General features: G+C 51.7%; 1 protein-coding gene across 5 annotated transcripts in view; it reads right to left on the minus strand.

Moving 5' to 3' along the window:
* The window catches only part of SH3RF3 (SH3 domain containing ring finger 3), a 343617-nt gene that overhangs the window by 145695 nt on the left and 179274 nt on the right, over window positions 1-18648 (minus strand). For 4 of the 5 annotated variants that reach the window (XM_070511482.1, XM_014829961.3, XM_070511483.1 and 1 more), the window contains exon 2: window positions 80-355. The exons of the other annotated variant lie outside the window; for it this stretch is intronic. In XM_070511482.1, the coding sequence (XP_070367583.1) occupies window positions 80-355 (276 nt within the window). The remainder of the gene's footprint in view (window positions 1-79; window positions 356-18648) is intronic. 5 annotated transcript variants of the gene reach the window in all.

Genomic DNA, 18648 nt, shown 5'->3' on the forward strand with positions numbered 1-18648 from the left:
CGAACCAGCAGGAAGGTGTACCATGCGTGCCCTGCCCCGGCTCCTGGCGGGGAGTTGCTGTGGGAGGACGGCCCCTTACCTTGGTGAAGCTTAGACAGTCCTTGTCCTGGTCTCTGTCCTTCATCTCGAAATCATACAGTGCTTTGCCCTGGGGCGGGGCCTGTGGCCAGGGCCGGACGCACTGGATGCAGCTGGTGGGCAGGGAGCCGTGTGCACCCTGCAGCTCCCCATGGTACCAGTGCTCGTCCAGCCTGCGCTGCAAGAGGATGACGTCACCCTTGTGAAACTTGAGGTCGCCGGGCTCCTTCCCCTCGTAACTGCAGAGGGCTTTGCCACAGGGGAGCTGGGAGAGGGTCTGAAAGAAAACAACACCATTGCTCAGTGGCCTTCCTGCTGCCTGGTTAGATCTGAATGCGCGGCCTGCAGGGCCCTGTGTCTGCAGGCACGTCCAGAAGGCCCCAGGGAGAAGGTTCAAAGGAACAGGCACCTCGCCACTGGGGTACAGGAGCCCATGGCCCTGCCTGGACATGAGGGTCACCACAACGGCAACTCCTCCTCAAACAGCACGTCAGGAGGGACCAGGCACCGTCCAAGGCCGTCCACACAGACCCACTCACTCTGTGCTGAGTGCGACTCTGAGGCAGGAGCTAAATTATCTTTATTTACAGGTGAAGAAACTGAGGCACAGGGAGAGAGATGGTAACTTGCCCGAAGCCCCACACCTGTAAGGGGAGGGCAGAATCCCCACCCACATGGTCTGGCTCCAGAGTGTTCTCACCCACTACTCTGTGCTGAATTGTCCTCCATTGGGTGGTATTTCCAGTGGTTATTATCCAACAAAATTGTCCTTACTTTGTCTCTGAACCTTCACAGCAACTCAGAACATGCGTCACGGTTGAGGAGACAGACCCACATTGACTACTGGGCCCTTCCCACTCAGTGGGCTTACAACTTGTGGAATATGCCTATGATGTCCAGCTCAGAAGTACAGCCTGGCCATGGGAGACAGAGGCCATCCCAGGGACCTTGGTCCCCAGTACACTCAAGTGAAACCAGCAGAGTTAGCCATTGATGACTAAGTAGCTAGGAACTAAAGTTTTTTCCTTTTTGCGATTACTGATTATAGCTTTTAGCTGTTTAACCCACCCATTGTTAACTGTGCTGGCTAGGCAATACGCTCTCTGACTCCCACTAGGCTCCTGTAGAGAACATCTCCCTGGAGCCTGGGTCACCATGACAATGGGCATATGAGCTGTTTTTAGAAATTACAACTCCTTGTCCACTTCAGGCCGGTTGAGACCACCAACTCATCAACTGGGCCTGTGCAGATGTCCCATAGGCAACATTTTGACGTCAAGAGGCTAAAACTCCTCCCTCAGATCTTGCTAACGCCACCATTTTGTGATCATGGGTCCCATGAAAAGGCATGAAGTCTTACTACGCTTGCACAAATCATCAGTTACCTCCTCTCTCCTCACCTCCAATCACCTCTCTCCACACTTCAGACCACCTTGCCCCCCCATCCCATAAATACCCCTGAGTCCCTATTTGCGGGGAAGCGGATTTGAGGCTCATGCTCTCGCTTCCCCACGTGGCTGCCTTGTGAGTAAACCCTCTCTCTGCTACAGTCTCGCCCCCTCGGTGTTTGGCTTTCTGGGCAGCGGCAAAAAACGAACCTGGTTCAGTAACACAAGGTTGTAACAAGTGGTCCCCAGCTGTCACAGACCCCCCAACCATGACACGTAGCTTTTGATGCATAAGGAAATCAGGTCCAAAAGTACAATTTCAAGAGCATAGAACAGTATCCTCTTAACATCATGGAGGGTTCCTGTCATCCTGTCAAAGGTTAGCCAACCCACCCAAAAGAAATCTGCCATCTCTGGTCTCCAGCAGTGACTGGCTCTGAAACCCAAGTGGAACTCTCGGTGATCTTCTACTCTTCAGCAATAAGGAGTCTGTTGAACCACCCTGGAACCTGACCGGACACCATCGTCCACTTTCTGGGCTCCTCTAACTTAACTGGGCCTGTTTCATGAAGACCAGTGGCCACCTGGGTTTCTCTTCCTCGTCTTACCAGTGGCCAACACATGCTCAACTGAGTAAGCTTTGCCAAAGGCCCAGTCTAGGCCAGAGGAAACCAAACAAAGAGCTACCACTGTCCCTGTGTCAATACCTAACGATTTCCTAACAGAAGCCTGGTTTTCTCACCAGGGCTGCCTATGCCAAGGACTTCTTTAGTATTCGAATCAATCAATAGAGGCACAAAAGCCTGAAGTGGCAGTACATCGGAAAAACTCTTTGTAGAGGACTTAATAGCATCTTGGCAACTCAATCACTCTGCATTTACATTTCAGCAATGTCAAACGACAGCAGTTAAGAGAGAACCTGCTGGCAAAGTGACAAATAGCCACCACTAACCAATTAAACAGTAAAACCAGACGATTTTCCTTGCAGAACTAGAGGAAAAAAAATCAGTTTCCTTCCAATAACACTCACTCTGGCTAGCTTTGAACTGTAAGCAGATCCGATTTTAGGGAGCTGAGGCGGAGGGTAATTTGCAATACAAGGACTGTGATCAGAAAAGAATGGAAGAGGCTGCTGGCTGTGGGCCACCACAAGAATTGCACTGCCACACAAGGGCCAGTCAGCCACTGGCCCAGAGTTCTCAAGCAGGGACAATTTTGCCCCCCAGGGGACATCTGGCACTGTCTGAAGACATTTTTGATTGTCACAACTGGGAGGTGGGGTGCTATTAGATTTAATGAGTAGAAACCAGGGAGGCTGCTAAACATCCTATGAGGCCCAGGACAGCCCCCTCACCAAGGATGACCTGCCCAGAATGTCCACAGTGCCAGGGTTGAGAAACCTGCCCTGGCCAGTTAGGTTAAATTTACAAAAAGACAGAGTAGCTTCAGTGTGACAAATAGAAATGGCAAGCGATAGGATATATTGCAGTATATGAGGAAGCCATTTGGTGTCAACCTAATTTGGCGTGACCTTGTTTTTCCAAAAGGGCCTGACCTTGGCTGTTGAGTATGCATTGTATATCTGCTTTAGACATTCCCTATGGCAAGAACAAAGGCCCTTGAGATAAAGGTGCATCTTCCCTCCCCCTTCCAACGATGGCCATTTCCTTAAAGACTAAGCAACTTTCCTTAGGCTAGGAACTGATTGCTGAGCTCACCTGTGACCACCCAGCTCAAGACAACAGACTTGCTTCCTGCTGTGCCCACCGAGATAGCAGAGCCACTACCTGCTGTGCCAACAAGGCAATCTTGTGACTATTGTGGGAGGGACATTTCAATCATATGTGAAACATCCTCTTTGAGGGTATATTACCACCCTGTACACCCCTACTTCTTTGGAGTGCTCCGTTCCTTTGTGGAAGGACTCTCCCAGGCCATGGTCCTCACATTCTAGCTCAGAATAAACTCTCCCAAATCTTCATTTATAGATTGGTTATGGATTATTTTCACTGACACTTGTTCTTTTTGAACCTAGTCTATCACAACTTTAAAAGTGAAATAGAACATTTATATTTGTGGTGGAAGGATTTTCACTACTGACCACATGGAGCTGAGACCCCCACGGAGGCAAGAGGTGTTACAGAGACAGTGAGAAAAGAAGATACTGCTGAACTGGGAAACTGCCCTCAACTCGGTGACCAAAGGAAAGCTACTGTGGGGACCTGGAATTGGCCACCCCAAGATATGTCTCTTTGGCATCAGGATTATTTGAGGCTGATTGCTTTTGATAAACTGGGACAGGGAAGAAGGCTCTGAGGAATGGAATTTGCCCTTTGTTAGGACACATTTACACTTGTAAGGTAAATCTCTATCTGTAAAGGTGCCTCCCTTTCTGTACCAGGAAGAAGAAAGGAGATGACCTCCTCTCTAAAAACTCTTAATCAATACCAAAGGCAAGGACTTAAATCTGCATTTTATTGTGCTTCTCTGGTAACCTCCTGTAACTGACTTCCCTCCCCCTCCCAACGTTGGCATTTCTTTAAGGATTAATCATCTTTCCTTAGGCTAGGAACTGATTGCTGCCGCGCTCACCTGTGACCGCCCAGCTCCAGACAATCGACTAGCCTCTTGCTACGCCCACCGAGATAGCAGACCATTACCTGCTGTGTCCATCAAGCACTGTGCTGACAGGGCAATCTTGTGACTATTGTGGGAGGGACATTTCAATCACATGTGAAACACCCTGTTTGGGGGTATATAACCACTATGTGCACCCCACTTCTTTGGTGCCCTTTCTTCCTTCGGGAAGAAAGGCCCCGGGCCATGGTTCCTCATAAAGCTTTGTTTAATTTTCTCTTGCTATTCTGTCTCCTTTGAATTTAATTCGTTCTCCGGCCAGACGAACCCCCATTTGGGAAGAGGAAATGTCTTCCTCCCCTACACTTCGATCTGTCACAGACTCCGCTTCCCTCCACCCCAGACTAAGAAGGCAACGCTCAAGAGTACTGTTGCAGGAGCCAGGGACTCTGGGCTGTTTGGTAATTTTTGCCATGACTGATGACAACAGAGAGCAAGACTGGACAGATCCACACTTTTGTTTTGATAAATAAATGACAAGCAAGAGGATATACTAGAGTATATGAGGAAGCCATTTGGCTTAAAACTAATGGGGCCTGACTTTGTTTTTCCAAAAGGGCCTGACGTGGCCTGTTAAGCATGCATTGTACATCTGCTTTAAATATTTACTGTGTATCAAAGACAAGAATGATGCCCTTAGAGATAGGGATGTAGCTTCCCCCTATATTGTCATTTCTTTAATGATAAACATCTCTTCCTGGGAACTAAGGATTAATTACTGACCTGTTGTGCTTACCTTGTGACCCCTGACCTGCTGACCACCAACCTGCGGTGCCAGCCAGGCATCTGGTGACAACTGTAAAAGGAACATTCCTATCATATGTGATGTAAGCTCTTTGTTCCAAGATGGCATAAAACCACTCTGTACATCCCACTTCTTTGTGCCCCTCCTTCCTTGGGGAAGGAAGGCCCCAGGCTAGTCCTAGATCTGGCTCATCATAAATTCACCACAGTTTTGATTTCTAGATTGACTGTGGGTTATTACTGTCAACAGTTTCTATGGGCTCTGCTGCCCTCTGTGTACTTTCATGCTATTTGAACACATGCACCTCCCTGTCCTCCCTGTGGAAGGGACACTGCATTTCCACTTTGGCCTGCCCACCACCAGCTTTACCAGGTCAGCTGTCATAGAGCCACTTGCAAGCACCACGCACACACATGATGTGTAATCCTGGCTCGACCTGCCCAGGGTGGCAGGGAAGGGCCTGGGTGTAATGAAGGGAAACTGGGCTCTTCCCATGCGGGGCCTGGCTCCAGGGCTGGTGTCCTTGAGTAGTGTGTCTTCACGGTTCCTGTGAGGCATGCACTCCTCATACTGGGGGTATCCATCTTTCAGTGATTCTCCAGAATGCACCTGGCACCACTCATCTGGGCATCGCAGCCTCAGGCTGCCCTGGTCAGGCAACTACTTTCACGGCCAACTCTTCCTGCCTCTAGGCCCTGACTCTCGAATCTCTCTGTGCTTCCAACTTCCTTTTTCAAGTAGGGGGCTTATGTCAATCTAACTGCTTGCCTGACATCTCTGCCTGGATGTCCCACTGAAGCCATCTTTAGTCTTGGAGCCCCCACTGCCCCCCTGCTGCATCCCTGATCCTGGGCATGGAATCCCCACCCACTGCTAAGCAAGCACCCTCTGCTACCCCTGTACCCACCCCTTCCCTCAGCCTCAGCTGAAGTCCCCAGATCCTGCTCACTCTATTTCTAAGCTCTCACCAAGAGACGCTGTGCATGCTTCCACCTTCATCTCTCCCACCTAAACCACTGCAAACCTCTGCTGGTGAGTCCCTAGGTCCCATCAGCCCACTCTGAGGCTGGATGCCCAAACGCAGAGCTGATCCTCCCACGCTGCCACTTACAAGCTTTCAGTGGCTACTTACCACCCTCAGGGAGGGGGACCCAAGCTGCTAGCATGGCATCTGCCAGGCTAGCCTTTGCATACCTTCCAGCCACAGCCATGCCCTCAGCGCTCCTCCTCATTGCCCATGTCCAGCGCATCCTTGCTCACAAAGAGCATGTGCTTCTGGAACCTCCAGGTCTTTGCTACCTCCTCTGCCCAATCTCTCTCCCTCCCAGACTCAGCAACAGCCCACTCTGTGCTCCTGCGTCATCCTGGGAGCCTCTAGTCCATCAGTCTCCCACTACATTAGCCTCTATTAAATCAAGGCCCCAGAACAGGACTGTGCTGTGTTTTCCTGACCACCCTGGGATCGAGGAGAGGTCCTGGCATGGGGAGGTGTCCCATCCATGCCTGCTAATTCAAGGGGCTGAGGATACTCCTGAGATGGGGCCTGGGTGGGCAGGGAGTGGGGTAAGTCAGAAATGAGAGACAGATCTGACATGACAACCTGTAAACCAGCCTCACAGAGATTCAGGAAAAGGGTGCCAATCCCAGCTCCACACAGAAGAGCAAAGGAGCAGCTGTCCCAGCATATGAACCAGGGAAAGAGGGGCTAGCTGCCTTCTGAAGCAGCAGAAGCAGGGCAGCAGCCAACGGCACCGCCCCTCGCCACGGCTCCAGGGGCAGCCGAGCCCAGGCCAGCAGCCTGACCCTGATGTCAGAGCGAAGGGCGGGAACACACAGCACCACCTCACCGGCTCCAGCCACGTCTGGTCAGGCAGCCACTCTGGCCTGCTCCCGTCCACAAGCAAGGAGAAGGCGAGAGGAGAGAGCAAGCAATGGAGAAGGGCAGTGGAGTGAGGGAGCCGGTCCCACCGCACCAATCCCCTCCTCAGGCTGCCAAGAGCAGCCCCTCACAGAGCAGTGCTGAGAGGGTGGACGCCTTTTTAAGATGCAGGACACATTTCTGAGCGCGAAAAACAAAAGTCAGGGACGATGTCCAGAGGCAGAACGTTCAGTGGGGCAGAAGAGTCAGAACCTGGTTCCTGCTGTTAGGAAATGATCAGAAATGATGACTCTCAGCACCGCCACAGCGCTTTCATCTTCAAAGCCCTCTATAAGATTAATAATTAGTCCATGACAAGGGCCTAGAGGCAGGCGAATGCTATCATAGCGGGGAAAGACTTCTGCAAATTTAAAGGCAGCAACCGAGAGGACTTCTGAAATCCACGCCTTCCCCAGCCGGGTGCAGGGAAAGCGAGCGGGTCTCTGGAGCCACCTCCTTTCTGCCCCCAGACTGTTCCTCACAAGCTCTCCCACTTTTTGTGTGCTCCCTGCTGCAGGAATTGCATTCGGATCTGCCCCTAAGCTGACTTTATATGGGCTCACTACATTAAGAGAAAGAAATAAAAGGAAAAGGGGGAATACATCCGAGATGCCTACAGGATAATTAACACCAGCTGCCCCTGCAAGGCATTAATAATAATTAAAACTTATAATGTCAATTTCATGGCTCATTACTCAGATGCAGCAGACAAATCTCACTCTGGGCTTAACGTCCTACCCTGTGGAGACACAGTGCTCACGCGTGCGCAGCAGCGCCATTTCCATCTTCTACTGTCATCATCGCAGCAGCAGGCTTTGACAAATGTGCTTCCACTACACCATGCTGTGACACGGCTCTAAGTCACACAGGCTCCCCGGGGAGTAAGGCAGGTGCCACAGCTGGCCTGGAGCATAGGGGAGCAGGGGAGGCTCGGCCCGGGCCAGGTCTCCTCCTTCTCCCAGATTTCCAGCAAGCTGGGGTGAAGAGCATGTACAAAGAGCTGGCTCACATTTTAGACTCTAAGGAGTCACCCCATTGTCCCTCACCCAGGGCTTCCCAGGCACCCTTTTAAGGTTCTAACTCCATGATCCAGTGGAGGCCCCTGAGACCATCAGCCCCACCAGGACACATGCTGTGCCTGTTTTTGATTGAAGTTGCATCCCCAACCCCTGGCCTGATACAGATCACATGCTCAAAATCCTGACTGACTGAATGAATGAATGACTTTATGGACTACTGTGGGATTAGGGCCTGGGCTAGGAGTCCCTGGCTGGGGGACATTTCTCTGCACGTTAGTCTTTCCAGGATGTGAGGTTTAGGGTCTATGTAGTCCAAAATCCTGTTACTGACAGTGGTTGGGCCTGGATGAATGGGGAAAACCCCAAGGCTTGCTGGACGAGGAGTAGAGTATTACAGTTGGAGGAACTGGCCTGAGCAAAGGCATGGAGCTGGAGACAGACGTGGGCCTGCCTCACACAGAACACAGCAGAGTCCACAAGTGTTGGAGAAATGAATCATGACGAGCTCCAGGATCGAAGGGCAGGCCAAAGAGGGGAGACTGCCTCCCTGCAAACAAGCCGAGCACTGCAGGTCCGTGAAGGACGCGGAGACAGCTCACTGTCCGCCAGCGTCCACTTGCTCCTTCTTGTCAGTGAGAATATTCCATGTGCCAACTGGGGTCAAGGTCACTCAGCTAAAGACTTCATTTTCCAGCCTCGCTTGCACGTGGTCCTGGACACGCATCAAGATTCTAGTGAATGGAATGCAAACGAAAGTGATTGGTGCAAATTCTGAGCCATGTTTTATAATGACATCGTAAGGAAAGTCCACTTCCTGTTTCTCCCCTCGCATGGCCTGGAGAGGTGAGCCAGCCTTTTCCACACAAACACTTCCACTCAGAGCAGAAGAGGAAGGAAGCTGGGCCCTTGGGCCACCTTGTAGGACAGTGCCCAGGACTGGATAGGAGACTCTATCTCATTGGAGCCGCCATGATTTGGGATCTTCTCATCCACAGCTTAGCCTGTATCCTGACTAATTCAAGGCATCTGAGGTCCGACCGATGATTTCTTTAGCTCTAAGCAGTTTTCAAGCCCGAGTGTTTACTTGAAGATCGCTGTGGGGTTATCACTTATGTATTTTCCTTTTGGAACACAAGCACTCTCAGATTTAGACTTACGTGGAAAGGCACGATGCCTTGGCCTTCTCATGTGTTAAATAATATGTTTAACCAGAATGTCCCTATCTTCTAGTTTACAAAGTGGATCTGTGATAAAGTTGCTACTATGTCACACTCCAGCCGGAGGTCCCCAAGTTTTAGTTTTACAGCTGGTGACATCTCAAGTTCCTTCTTCCCTTTTCTATTAAAGGCTATCCATTGGTCCTGGCTTTTTGTTTCTTTCATTCTTTCATCCTGATGGCTTTTCCCTTCCCCATATTTGTCTCTCATTCTTCCAGGCGTTTATGGAACACCACGCTATGCCAGATCCCACTCCAGGCTCTAGGCTCCTGGAGAAGTACGACACACCCCTTCATTCAGAAGATCACTGAAAATGCAGCAAAAGAGAAACGCCCAATCTGTCTCCAACACAGGGAGCATGAGGTCACCCCTGGGCGGTTATCGTGTGAGGCAACCGCAAAGACACAAGCTGTCTACTGCCAAGAGCTGCCTTCAGCTAAGTTTCATGTTTCAGCAAGATTAGGGATGACTGAAAAGAAAATGTACTTTTCTTTCTTTTCCTTTCTTTACTTTTCCCAGACTTTGTCAAAGGCCCTCTTCTCAAGTTTGCCTGCTGCTCCATGCACTTTGCCAGTCAATTTGCTGATGTTAGTGACACTTTGCTAGAAGGTGGTAGGGCTGAACCTCCCTGTCTGAACTGTTAGGAGAAGTGGGATTGAAGGAAGGCTACACTTCGCCTTAGAGACATCTGGTGACTTTGGCTCAGGTGGAGTCCTTTGTAGGTGGAAGGCGTGAAGCCCTTTGGGTTCCTCCACATGAACAGTGCTATATAAAGCAACGTCACTGTTATGTCAAATAAGGGATGTGGCTCTTTGAACCTGCTCTCAAATTAGCTGATAAAACTTTATAATGAAACCACCATGTCATAAGAAATAAATCTTTTTCAAAACTGCACTGTCCTCTTCAAAGAATTTATGCTCAAAAAACTCAATTCACCCTTTTGAGGCTGTGAAGGCAATTTCTAAGCCACTCGCATACATTACCCTGGAAAGAGGGTAGACACCAGGACCAAACTAAGTCTAGCAGAGGGAAGGTGAGATTCCAGTTAAGGCCACCGGAAAGCAGCCTGAGGACCCATTCTTAGGAAAAGCTGCTCCTGACAAAGAAACAGCTCAGTTAGGAGGTCTTTTGTTTTGTTTGTTTTTCTCTTTGGGCAGATTTACAGCCGACATTAATGAAAACATTGAGAGTGAAGATAACTTTGTGGAAAGCACGCATGCACACACATGTGCACACACATAGACGTGTTCACAGGCCAGGCCTCAGCTCAGCATGCCCATCAATGAGGGTCCCAGGCAGATAGTTTGCTCCTGTGCCATAGAGAGCCCCTAGGTGTGACGGACAGCCCTCCCAGCACCCCACCCTCTGTCCCAGGGGAACCCGAGGAGCTGGCCTGCTCACAGCAAGGACGGGCACGGCCTGCGGCACCCTTGGCTCCTGCCTCGGCCAGGAGCGCACTCTTTACTACCCGCATGAAGAAAAATAACAGGAAGCCTAGGGTCACCACCACCAGGAGCCTCTCCTGACCCCCAGCCCTAGACCACCATTGGCCCCAGCTCATGGGCTCACGTGGGCACTGTGGAAGCCCAGGATGCATATTTGTGAGTGCCCTTTCTCCCTCTGAGACCCATGCATTCTTCCAAGTCCGAGCAGCTTCTGACAAAACACAATCACATTTCTGAGCACCAGGTTTTCCAAAGTTGGTTGGTCTGACAGAGTTTCTATAGGATTGCTACGACAAGCTGTTGTCTTCTGGTCAGACAAGGGCTTCACCAGTTCTCTGTTCCATTTCTGGTTTGCAAAGATAAAGATGCCCTGGGGAAGCCTCTCAGGAATTCCTGTGATGTCCAAATGTGGATTGTCTACACTGGGTGCCAGTGAGGGAAGCATTCAGTGTTAACATGTACTTCAGCCTTCCTGAGAGAACTTCTTCCTACCTGTGTCCCTCAGAAGGCCTCGGACACACAGTGCACGCACTGGGCTGCTACCACACGGGGCCCTGACCAATGCCAGCCTACTTCCTCTCTCTCCTCCTGATGGGCGGTTGGGGTGGGGACAAGCAGCGGAACAGCTCAAAGTTGGGAATGAAAACGAGGAGGTTCTATGAGAAGGAGAGAGCAGGGAGGTGAAGGCTGAGACCTCAGTTGGTGCCCTAGCCCACTGCTGCGTGTGCCACCTGGAGAGCAGAGAGTGACACAAGAAGACTTGCAGGAGCTGCGAGGAGGCGGACCACCAGCAAGAGGTGTGGCTGGCACGGGGCGTGGGATGGCGTCCTTTCACTGAAATCAGAGTGTGCACGTCCAGAGTCTCCCTGAGTTGCAGGCGAACAACCGGCCCCACTGTTGGCTGGGAGAGGTGACTTCCGCTGTGTGAACGGTCAGCTTAAGGGCGCAGGCCACCGTCGGAGAAGTCAGGCTCTGGCGGTCACCTTGGTTCCCGGGCAGCTCCAGGCTCTCTGGCAGGGAGCACCACGTGCCTCCCTCCACAGCCCACCCATCTGCTGTCCACACTCCACAGCACATGTCCACATATGAGCCTGAGAGGGTTCACAGGCTAACAAAATGAGGTCTTCACCCCTGGGAGGGTGCCGGCCTCGCTCCCCACACCTCCCTCAGCTGCCCTCCCACCGCCCCTGCACCAGAGGACACCACCCAGCATGCCCGCCACCTGCCTCTACAACCTGAGAGCACTCCAGGTCCCTCCCATTCTGGGAATGGTGACGGCCCATCAGTGCTGTATTTAAGAGTGAAGAATGTTCTAGAACACCTGGTTCATAAAGGAAATCAAATGTAATTCTGTTCTGATAGTTATGAAAACATGAACAAATTAGAATTCCCTGGAGAAGCTTTAACCCTGGCTTTGGCAGTCCCGTATCTAGGTCTTCAGCACGCACTGTAAGTACTGGTTTAGAGACCACAGTGCCCAGCTCCGGCCTGGAACCCACCTGTCACATTCCGAGGGAAAGGGGCATGTATGGGCAGCGTGCCCGGGTGCAGGCAAGCACATCCACATACACACATGCAAACTGTTTCTCTAACACAATCCACCCACCACCAACTGGGGTTTGTTGTTCTGAAGTCAGTGAGGAGAAAGGGAAGGAGCACGTATGGAAAACTAGCACAGCTCAGGAGTTGGCAAACCACAGCCCTGGGTCCCACCTATCCCACCTCCTGTCTCTGTAAGTCAAGCTTCATGGGGACGCAGCCACGCCACTTACAACGGAGACCGACCGTATGGGCCACAAAGCCAAACACATGTGCGGCCTGGCCCTGCACAGAGGTCTACCGACCCCTGGTATAGAACGTCAAGGTTAGCGATGGCCCAAGGTCAGATGTTTGCAGCTTCCACTCATTCCAGGGAAACGGGGGGCAGCTGCTGGACTCCTCTGCGTAAGTGGAGTGTGTGTTACACTTACGAGCAGCTCTACCACTTCTGGTGTCAAAGCAGGGATCTGGGGACAGCTCTGACTTGGAGGTGGCCTTGCAACGCACCTTGTGACGAAGCACCTCAATTCTCAGAGGCTTCGTTTTCCCACATACTGGAGATAATCAAATCTGTCCGCCCACATTTCCTAGTAATGTCAAGAGAACAAAATTGATGCAAAGTAACGAGCGTTTTGTCAGTTAATGAAGAAGGTTCTAAAAGAACCGCTGTCAGAGACTGTTCGCTGAGGCAAACACATGCTCCAGGAGCCTGGATGCTGGTGCTAGAAAAGGCAGAAGTTTCTAAGTATAGAGAATGGCCAACAGCAAGCCCTAACTCTCTATGGAGTAAACGTCAGATGGGGAGGGGAGGACGCCCCGCACCTGCACACGTGGGCTCAGCAGCGAATCGGGTGGAAGTAAACTCAGCAGAAGTCGAGCGTGTTGTCCCTGTGTGATGCCCTCCTCCCACCATGGTCTCTGTGCACTGGCTCAGGGCTCCAGCAGTACTGACCACCTCCCTTCCACAGCAACACTCTCCCTCCTGACTGTCACAGGCCCTGTCGCCCCTTCCTCACAAGGACTGGACGCTTTCTCCCGAGCATCTGGGATGTGCCAGTTGCTACTCCCTACACCTGCCCTGTGTGACCCACCGAATCCTCACAGCAACCCTATGACGTGGGTCTTAAATTATTGACACTTTGCAGACAGGAAACTGAGGCACAATGAAGCTCGGCAACTTGCCCAAGGTCCCAGAGGTGGTAGAAAATGGCAGACCGAGATGGGAAGCCAGGCGGTCTGACTTCCACTTCCTCCTAAAGATAGCAACATGACCATTTATTTAGCTGCTACTCCACACCAGACACTCCAGAAAACTCGATTATTGCTCACAGGAAGCCTGTGAAGTAGGAATTATTACTGCCATTTCCTAAGTGAGAAGAACCAAGAGAGGCAAGCCCTCTGCTCAGTGTCTGGGCTTGTAAGAGGGGAGCCAGCTCTCAGCTCTTAACCACAGGCTGCCTCCGGCTCCCAGAGAGGGAGCGAGCCCCTGCGGAGCTCTGAGAACCACCTGCTTAATGGGGAAGGAAAAGGAAAGATGCGGACGGTTACCCCTCAGGCCAGAGGGGTCCAGACCTGTCTTTGCCTTTCTCCACTTTTGAGAAGTGCCATTTCTCCTCCTTCTGGGAAGACCACACCCACACTGTGAACTGATGTTGGGACATCCCTAGACGTGTTCTTGACAACGGTCACCTAGAGGAGCACGTGACAGAGTCCTGCAGCTGGCAGCAGGTGGGGACTGCCGTCTCTGCCTTGAGAAGGTGGTCTCTGCCCGGTGGTTTACTGCTCCCGGGATCTCGCCCAGGGAGTAGGGGCTCACTGCCTGCAACCCACAGCCCCTTCCCCCAGGCCTGAATCTAGGGACGCCCAGGCCAGTCCCACGTCTCACACTTCCACCGGCTCCCGCAGAGGCACACTCACCAGAGCCTCCTTTATGGGTCAGAGGGCCTTGCCCTGTGCGCCCGGACCTCCAGCCACCTTGGAAGGCCCGGAGGTCAGGAGGAAAGTGAAGCCTCCCACCAGCATCTGTCCTTTTCCAGGAAGGGAAGGAGGGGCAGAAGGTCCTGCCTTCTTTCCAAGTCCTTATTTCAACCCAAACTAACAGCCACACCATTTTCAAATATTTTTCTCATAGCATTGTTTTGATGCTACTAAAAAAGAAAGAAAGAAGAAAAAGTAATACAAAAAGGTAAGGGAAAGATAAGATATTTGTAAATATCCATGTAAAAAATAAGTTTCCCCAAGAATCCAGCTCTAAGGGAGAGAGAGGAGACTGCGTCAGGATGGGGTCCAGGTCCTCGAGGGGTCTGAGGGGGGCTGCGCAGGACATGTAAGAGCCTGACTCTGCCGCACACTGGCTGCTCTGGCCTCAGTCTCCTCACGCGCAGAGTGGGCTCAGAGAGCACCTCTTGCCCAGGGATCCGGTGAGACTAAGGGAGGTGCATCTATCAGTCGCTCGTGCCTGGCACACAGTCAGTACAATACTATGTTTCTTTTAGTGCCACACTTCCCAGGTCAGGAAGCAGCGGATGCTGTGTTTACTGAAGCTGTGCACAGCACATCACACAACCACAGACAGGCAAGCTGTAAAACAACCAAAGGGCCGCAGTGACGTGACCAGGACCTGACGCTTGTCAGCTAGAGAAAGACGAGTCCTCCCCTTAGCAGGGTGGCGGACTTCCGGGAAGGCATGCGTGTGTTATAAGGTCCCACATGTCCTGTCGGTTGGGTTTAAATGCTGAGGATGGACCATGAGCCGAGCACTGTAGGACCACTCTTGCTTCCTCCTTGCCCAGTCCCACGTTACCATACAAGGAAAACATTTTGCCATGTGTGAAGTGGGGGCCCTGGTATCAGGCATTGGGGACACCCCTGACAAGGAGGGAATGGCTCCTGGCCACAGAGCAGTCACAGGACAGAAGGGCAGAAGGGGCAGGGCCAGGAGAGAGACAGTCAGCCCCCAGCTCCCGTTGGGCTCTGAGCTGGGGGGCGGAGCGGGAGGGCCCAGCCTCCGCATGGGGAGAAGGGAGAGGGTCCTGACACCAAGGGAGCCCAGGCTTTCCTCTCCCTGCAGGCCCTGACGTTTTTAACCATCTTTACGTCATGCAGTCAATGTCAGAAAAAACACCCCGTGAGCCCGTTTTGTGGCTCCCCTCCCTCCTTTTAGGGGCTTCGGGCACTTCAGACACATAACAGAAAAGCACGAAAACTTCAAGCCTTCACCGAATGTTTTGGATATGAAATAGAGTTTGCTATTAAGCTTGAGTCAAAGAATAGCTAATGGTTTGGGTTTAATTCACGCATATATTGAATTTACCTGCTTTTCACTAATTCTGTAGTTTGCTACCCACATAGGACAGCAGCCTGGCTGTCTGGGGCTCAGACCACCCTTTGCCTGGGACAGGCGGACAGTTGGGCAGGATTCTCCACGGCACCAGCCTCGATGCACATGGCTGGAGCTGGAGAGGGTCCCTTGGTGTTTTATTTCTGTGTTGATTTACAGAAATCATTAACTCCAGACATTTACTTACAAAATGCTGTGCTAACTTTGTAATGGAAATCACCCCAAAATTGAATGTTGCAGTCACTTTATAGACTTAAGGTGACCTTCATGAATAAATGATTAGTGCAAATACTCTCGCCACAGAGAAACAAGCAATGGTCTCTGAGCAGCTGCCAGTAGCATGTGTGTCTGTGTGCTCCAGAATTCCAGGGGGCCCTGTGTGGGGCCCTGAACAGCCCAGTGGAGATTCTGAATGAGATGGATACAACTGGGGCCTTTCCATGGGGAAACTGAGGCACAGGCAGAGGATAAGGAAAGACACTGAGAAAACGTCTTCTCTGGAGGATATCTTAGGAAGAGACATTCTGCTTGTCTGGGGCGAGTGAAAGGCTGTGCCGCCTGGCGTCCTCCTTGGAGGTGCTGAGTGTCAGCATTCCAAATCAGGCCAAGGAAAGGAATAACATCGACGGCAGGCGGGGCAACATTCTTACTAGCAGGATGCTGTAAAACGCCCTGGTGAATCCGCACTGAGAACATACAAATTTTAGCTCTGAAGCAAGCAGTGGTGTAATTATTATTATCCTGTGGAGCAGCAAAACCGTCCATGAATGCTGTGATATAAACCACATTCGCAGAGCCTTGAATCAGGACACAAGGCCTGAGAACGCACAAAAATAATGAAAAGCACAATTTTCTGAGAAAATCCAGCCTAAAAAGTGGAGAAGAGAAAGGGGACCCAGAGATTTCTCAGTAAAAATGTTGGTTTCTCCACACAGGAGTCTGCCTGCTTTCAAGACACTCTGCCTCAGAAGTGCTCTCGAAGAGCAGGTGACAGACAAAGCTCCCACCTGAGAAGGCAGGGAGAATCAGGGACAGTTACTCAGCAGCGAGAGGAAACCCATAACATGTGGTTCTAAAGAGCTGAGGGGGAGTATTTTGCAGCCTACCCCACATGGCTGAATCCCTCTTGTCTGTCCTCCTCTCTCATTAAGATGCCTGCCTTCTTGTTGCTACCTCCCCCCGCCCCTACTCCACCAGGTTTCCTCCCTCCCCCTGGAATCATAGCTGCCGGAGCTATGGCTGCCTCACTCGGCCCCTCTCATCACTGGGAGGTCGGCAGAGGGCCCACTCACTCTCCGCTCCAGCTATCCTTCCTCCAGCCCATCTGTCTCAGCCCTAATTTTCAGGGAAGAGCCATCCGGGGGCAGTGCAGACAGGAACTATCAGCCTCACAAAGCAGGTTCTTCAACGGGAGGGGGCCTCACAGCGGCCGGGGTGCCTGAAAAACGACGTGGTCTTTACATGGTCAGTGCCCAAATGAGGAGTTGTCTGAGATTTGAATAAGTGGTTGGACTTTTTTAGTCTTAGAAACTTGCCCACATATTTAAAAATTTACCACTTGTCAGAAATTATTCTAAGATGTTACAATTATTAATACATTTAATCTTCATAACAACCTTATAAAGCAAGTATTACTATCATCTCCATTTTACAGATGAGAAAACTGAGTCACAAAGAAGTTAAGTAACTTGCTCAAGGTCACACAGCCAGGCCTTATTCTCTATGCCAGGGGTCAGCAAACTCTTCCTGGAAAGAGCCAAATAGTAAATATTTTAGGCTTTGCAGGCCTCCCAACAAAGCTACTTAATTCTGCCATTGTAGCATGAAAGCAGCCACAGACTCCATAGATTATACATAAATGAATGGGTGTGGGTGTGTTCCAAGAAAACTTTATTTACAAAAACAGGCAATGGGCTGAATTTGGCCCTCTGTCTGGGGTCTGTTCCTCAGTGCTACTCATGTGGTCTCACTTTGTGTCATGTAAAATGTGATCACACTCAAGTTGTTCTCAAGGTTTGTACTAATACAGAATTGGGCTAGATTTGTTTTGTGTGTATGTTTTCAAAATCAAGAAACCAATGGATTGACTTTCTTAAAATGTGATGCTCAAACTGATGCATCAAATCGGTCACATACAGTTTCTTGTGCATTTCAGCCAATACCAGGCAATATTAGTATGTCCAATAAAGATATGCTGGGGATTTTTAAAAGTTAAATGAATTGTCCTTAACTTGAATTCTCAACTGCAGGCAGGGGAACGCCAGAACTTGACAAATATAGGCAAGTCCATCATTTTTCTCCAAGGTTCAGGCCTGACGCTGGCTGCGAACGAGACGAGCCCCAGGCACTGTTAGATTCAGGAAGTGAGCTCAGGGCTCAGGACAGAGGTCTCTCCTGGACGAGCTCCAGGGCCAGTGCCCAGGCAAAGCTGCGCCTGCAGGGAACCAGACCCAGGGGAGGACGTGCTGCTCCAACCAGGCCCGGTCATACTCACCGTGCCCCAGAGCCCAGGCTGTGATCAGCCCGACCCACCCAATGACTGGGATAAGTGGCCGGCGGCAGGTTGCCTTGCCCTCCGTGTGCTGCAGCGTCAGGACTGTCAAAGCTTTGCCTTCACAGTTCATTTCCACCTCGTCAGAATACCTCAAAAGAACCCATCGGTTTCTACCCATTTATGCTGCATGGCAAGAAATACTTCAAGACCTTTCCAAGGACAATTCGCATACCACATAAACTCACGAGCATGCGCCCTACGCCTAGGTCTCGCTGCCCACGCTAGCACCTGAACCGCTGCCTTCTGGCCTCCTGGAGTCCGTGAGAATTGCTCAGCAGAGCGATGCCAACACCCCGCCCCGGACCCCGCAGGTTAGAGCGCGTCCCACCCGCTGCAGGAAGCCCGGCCTCCTTACAGCTGCAAGGACAGCTAAGAAAGGCATCCCGAGGGACCGGACCGAAGGCAGAAGAGTCTCAGCCCAGGAGGGCCTGAGCGCGGGCTGCGGCACACGAGAAGGCTCTCCCGCGGCCCCACGCCTGGCCTGGCATCAGAGCAGCGCTGAGGCCTGGGCTCCACTGGGCCGGAGGGGCTGCCGGCCGGCGTCAGGGGGAGAACCGGGAGGGACGCAGGCGCCGCCGGCCCCTCGGTCCAGGGCACCCTGCCGTGCAGTCGCCTCGTCGGCACGCAGGCCCCAGAAGCACCCAGGCCCACCGGGGCCCAGGGAGGGCGCCAGGGACCCTGCCCCCAGTCTCAGCCGGATGCTCGCCAGCACAGTTCCCAGCACAGGCTTTCATCTACTGAGAGCAGGCTGGCCACCAGGTCCCCGCC

This window comes from Equus asinus, chromosome 6 (genome assembly GCF_041296235.1).
Source record: "Equus asinus isolate D_3611 breed Donkey chromosome 6, EquAss-T2T_v2, whole genome shotgun sequence".
Taxonomy (NCBI): Eukaryota; Metazoa; Chordata; class Mammalia; order Perissodactyla; family Equidae; genus Equus; species Equus asinus.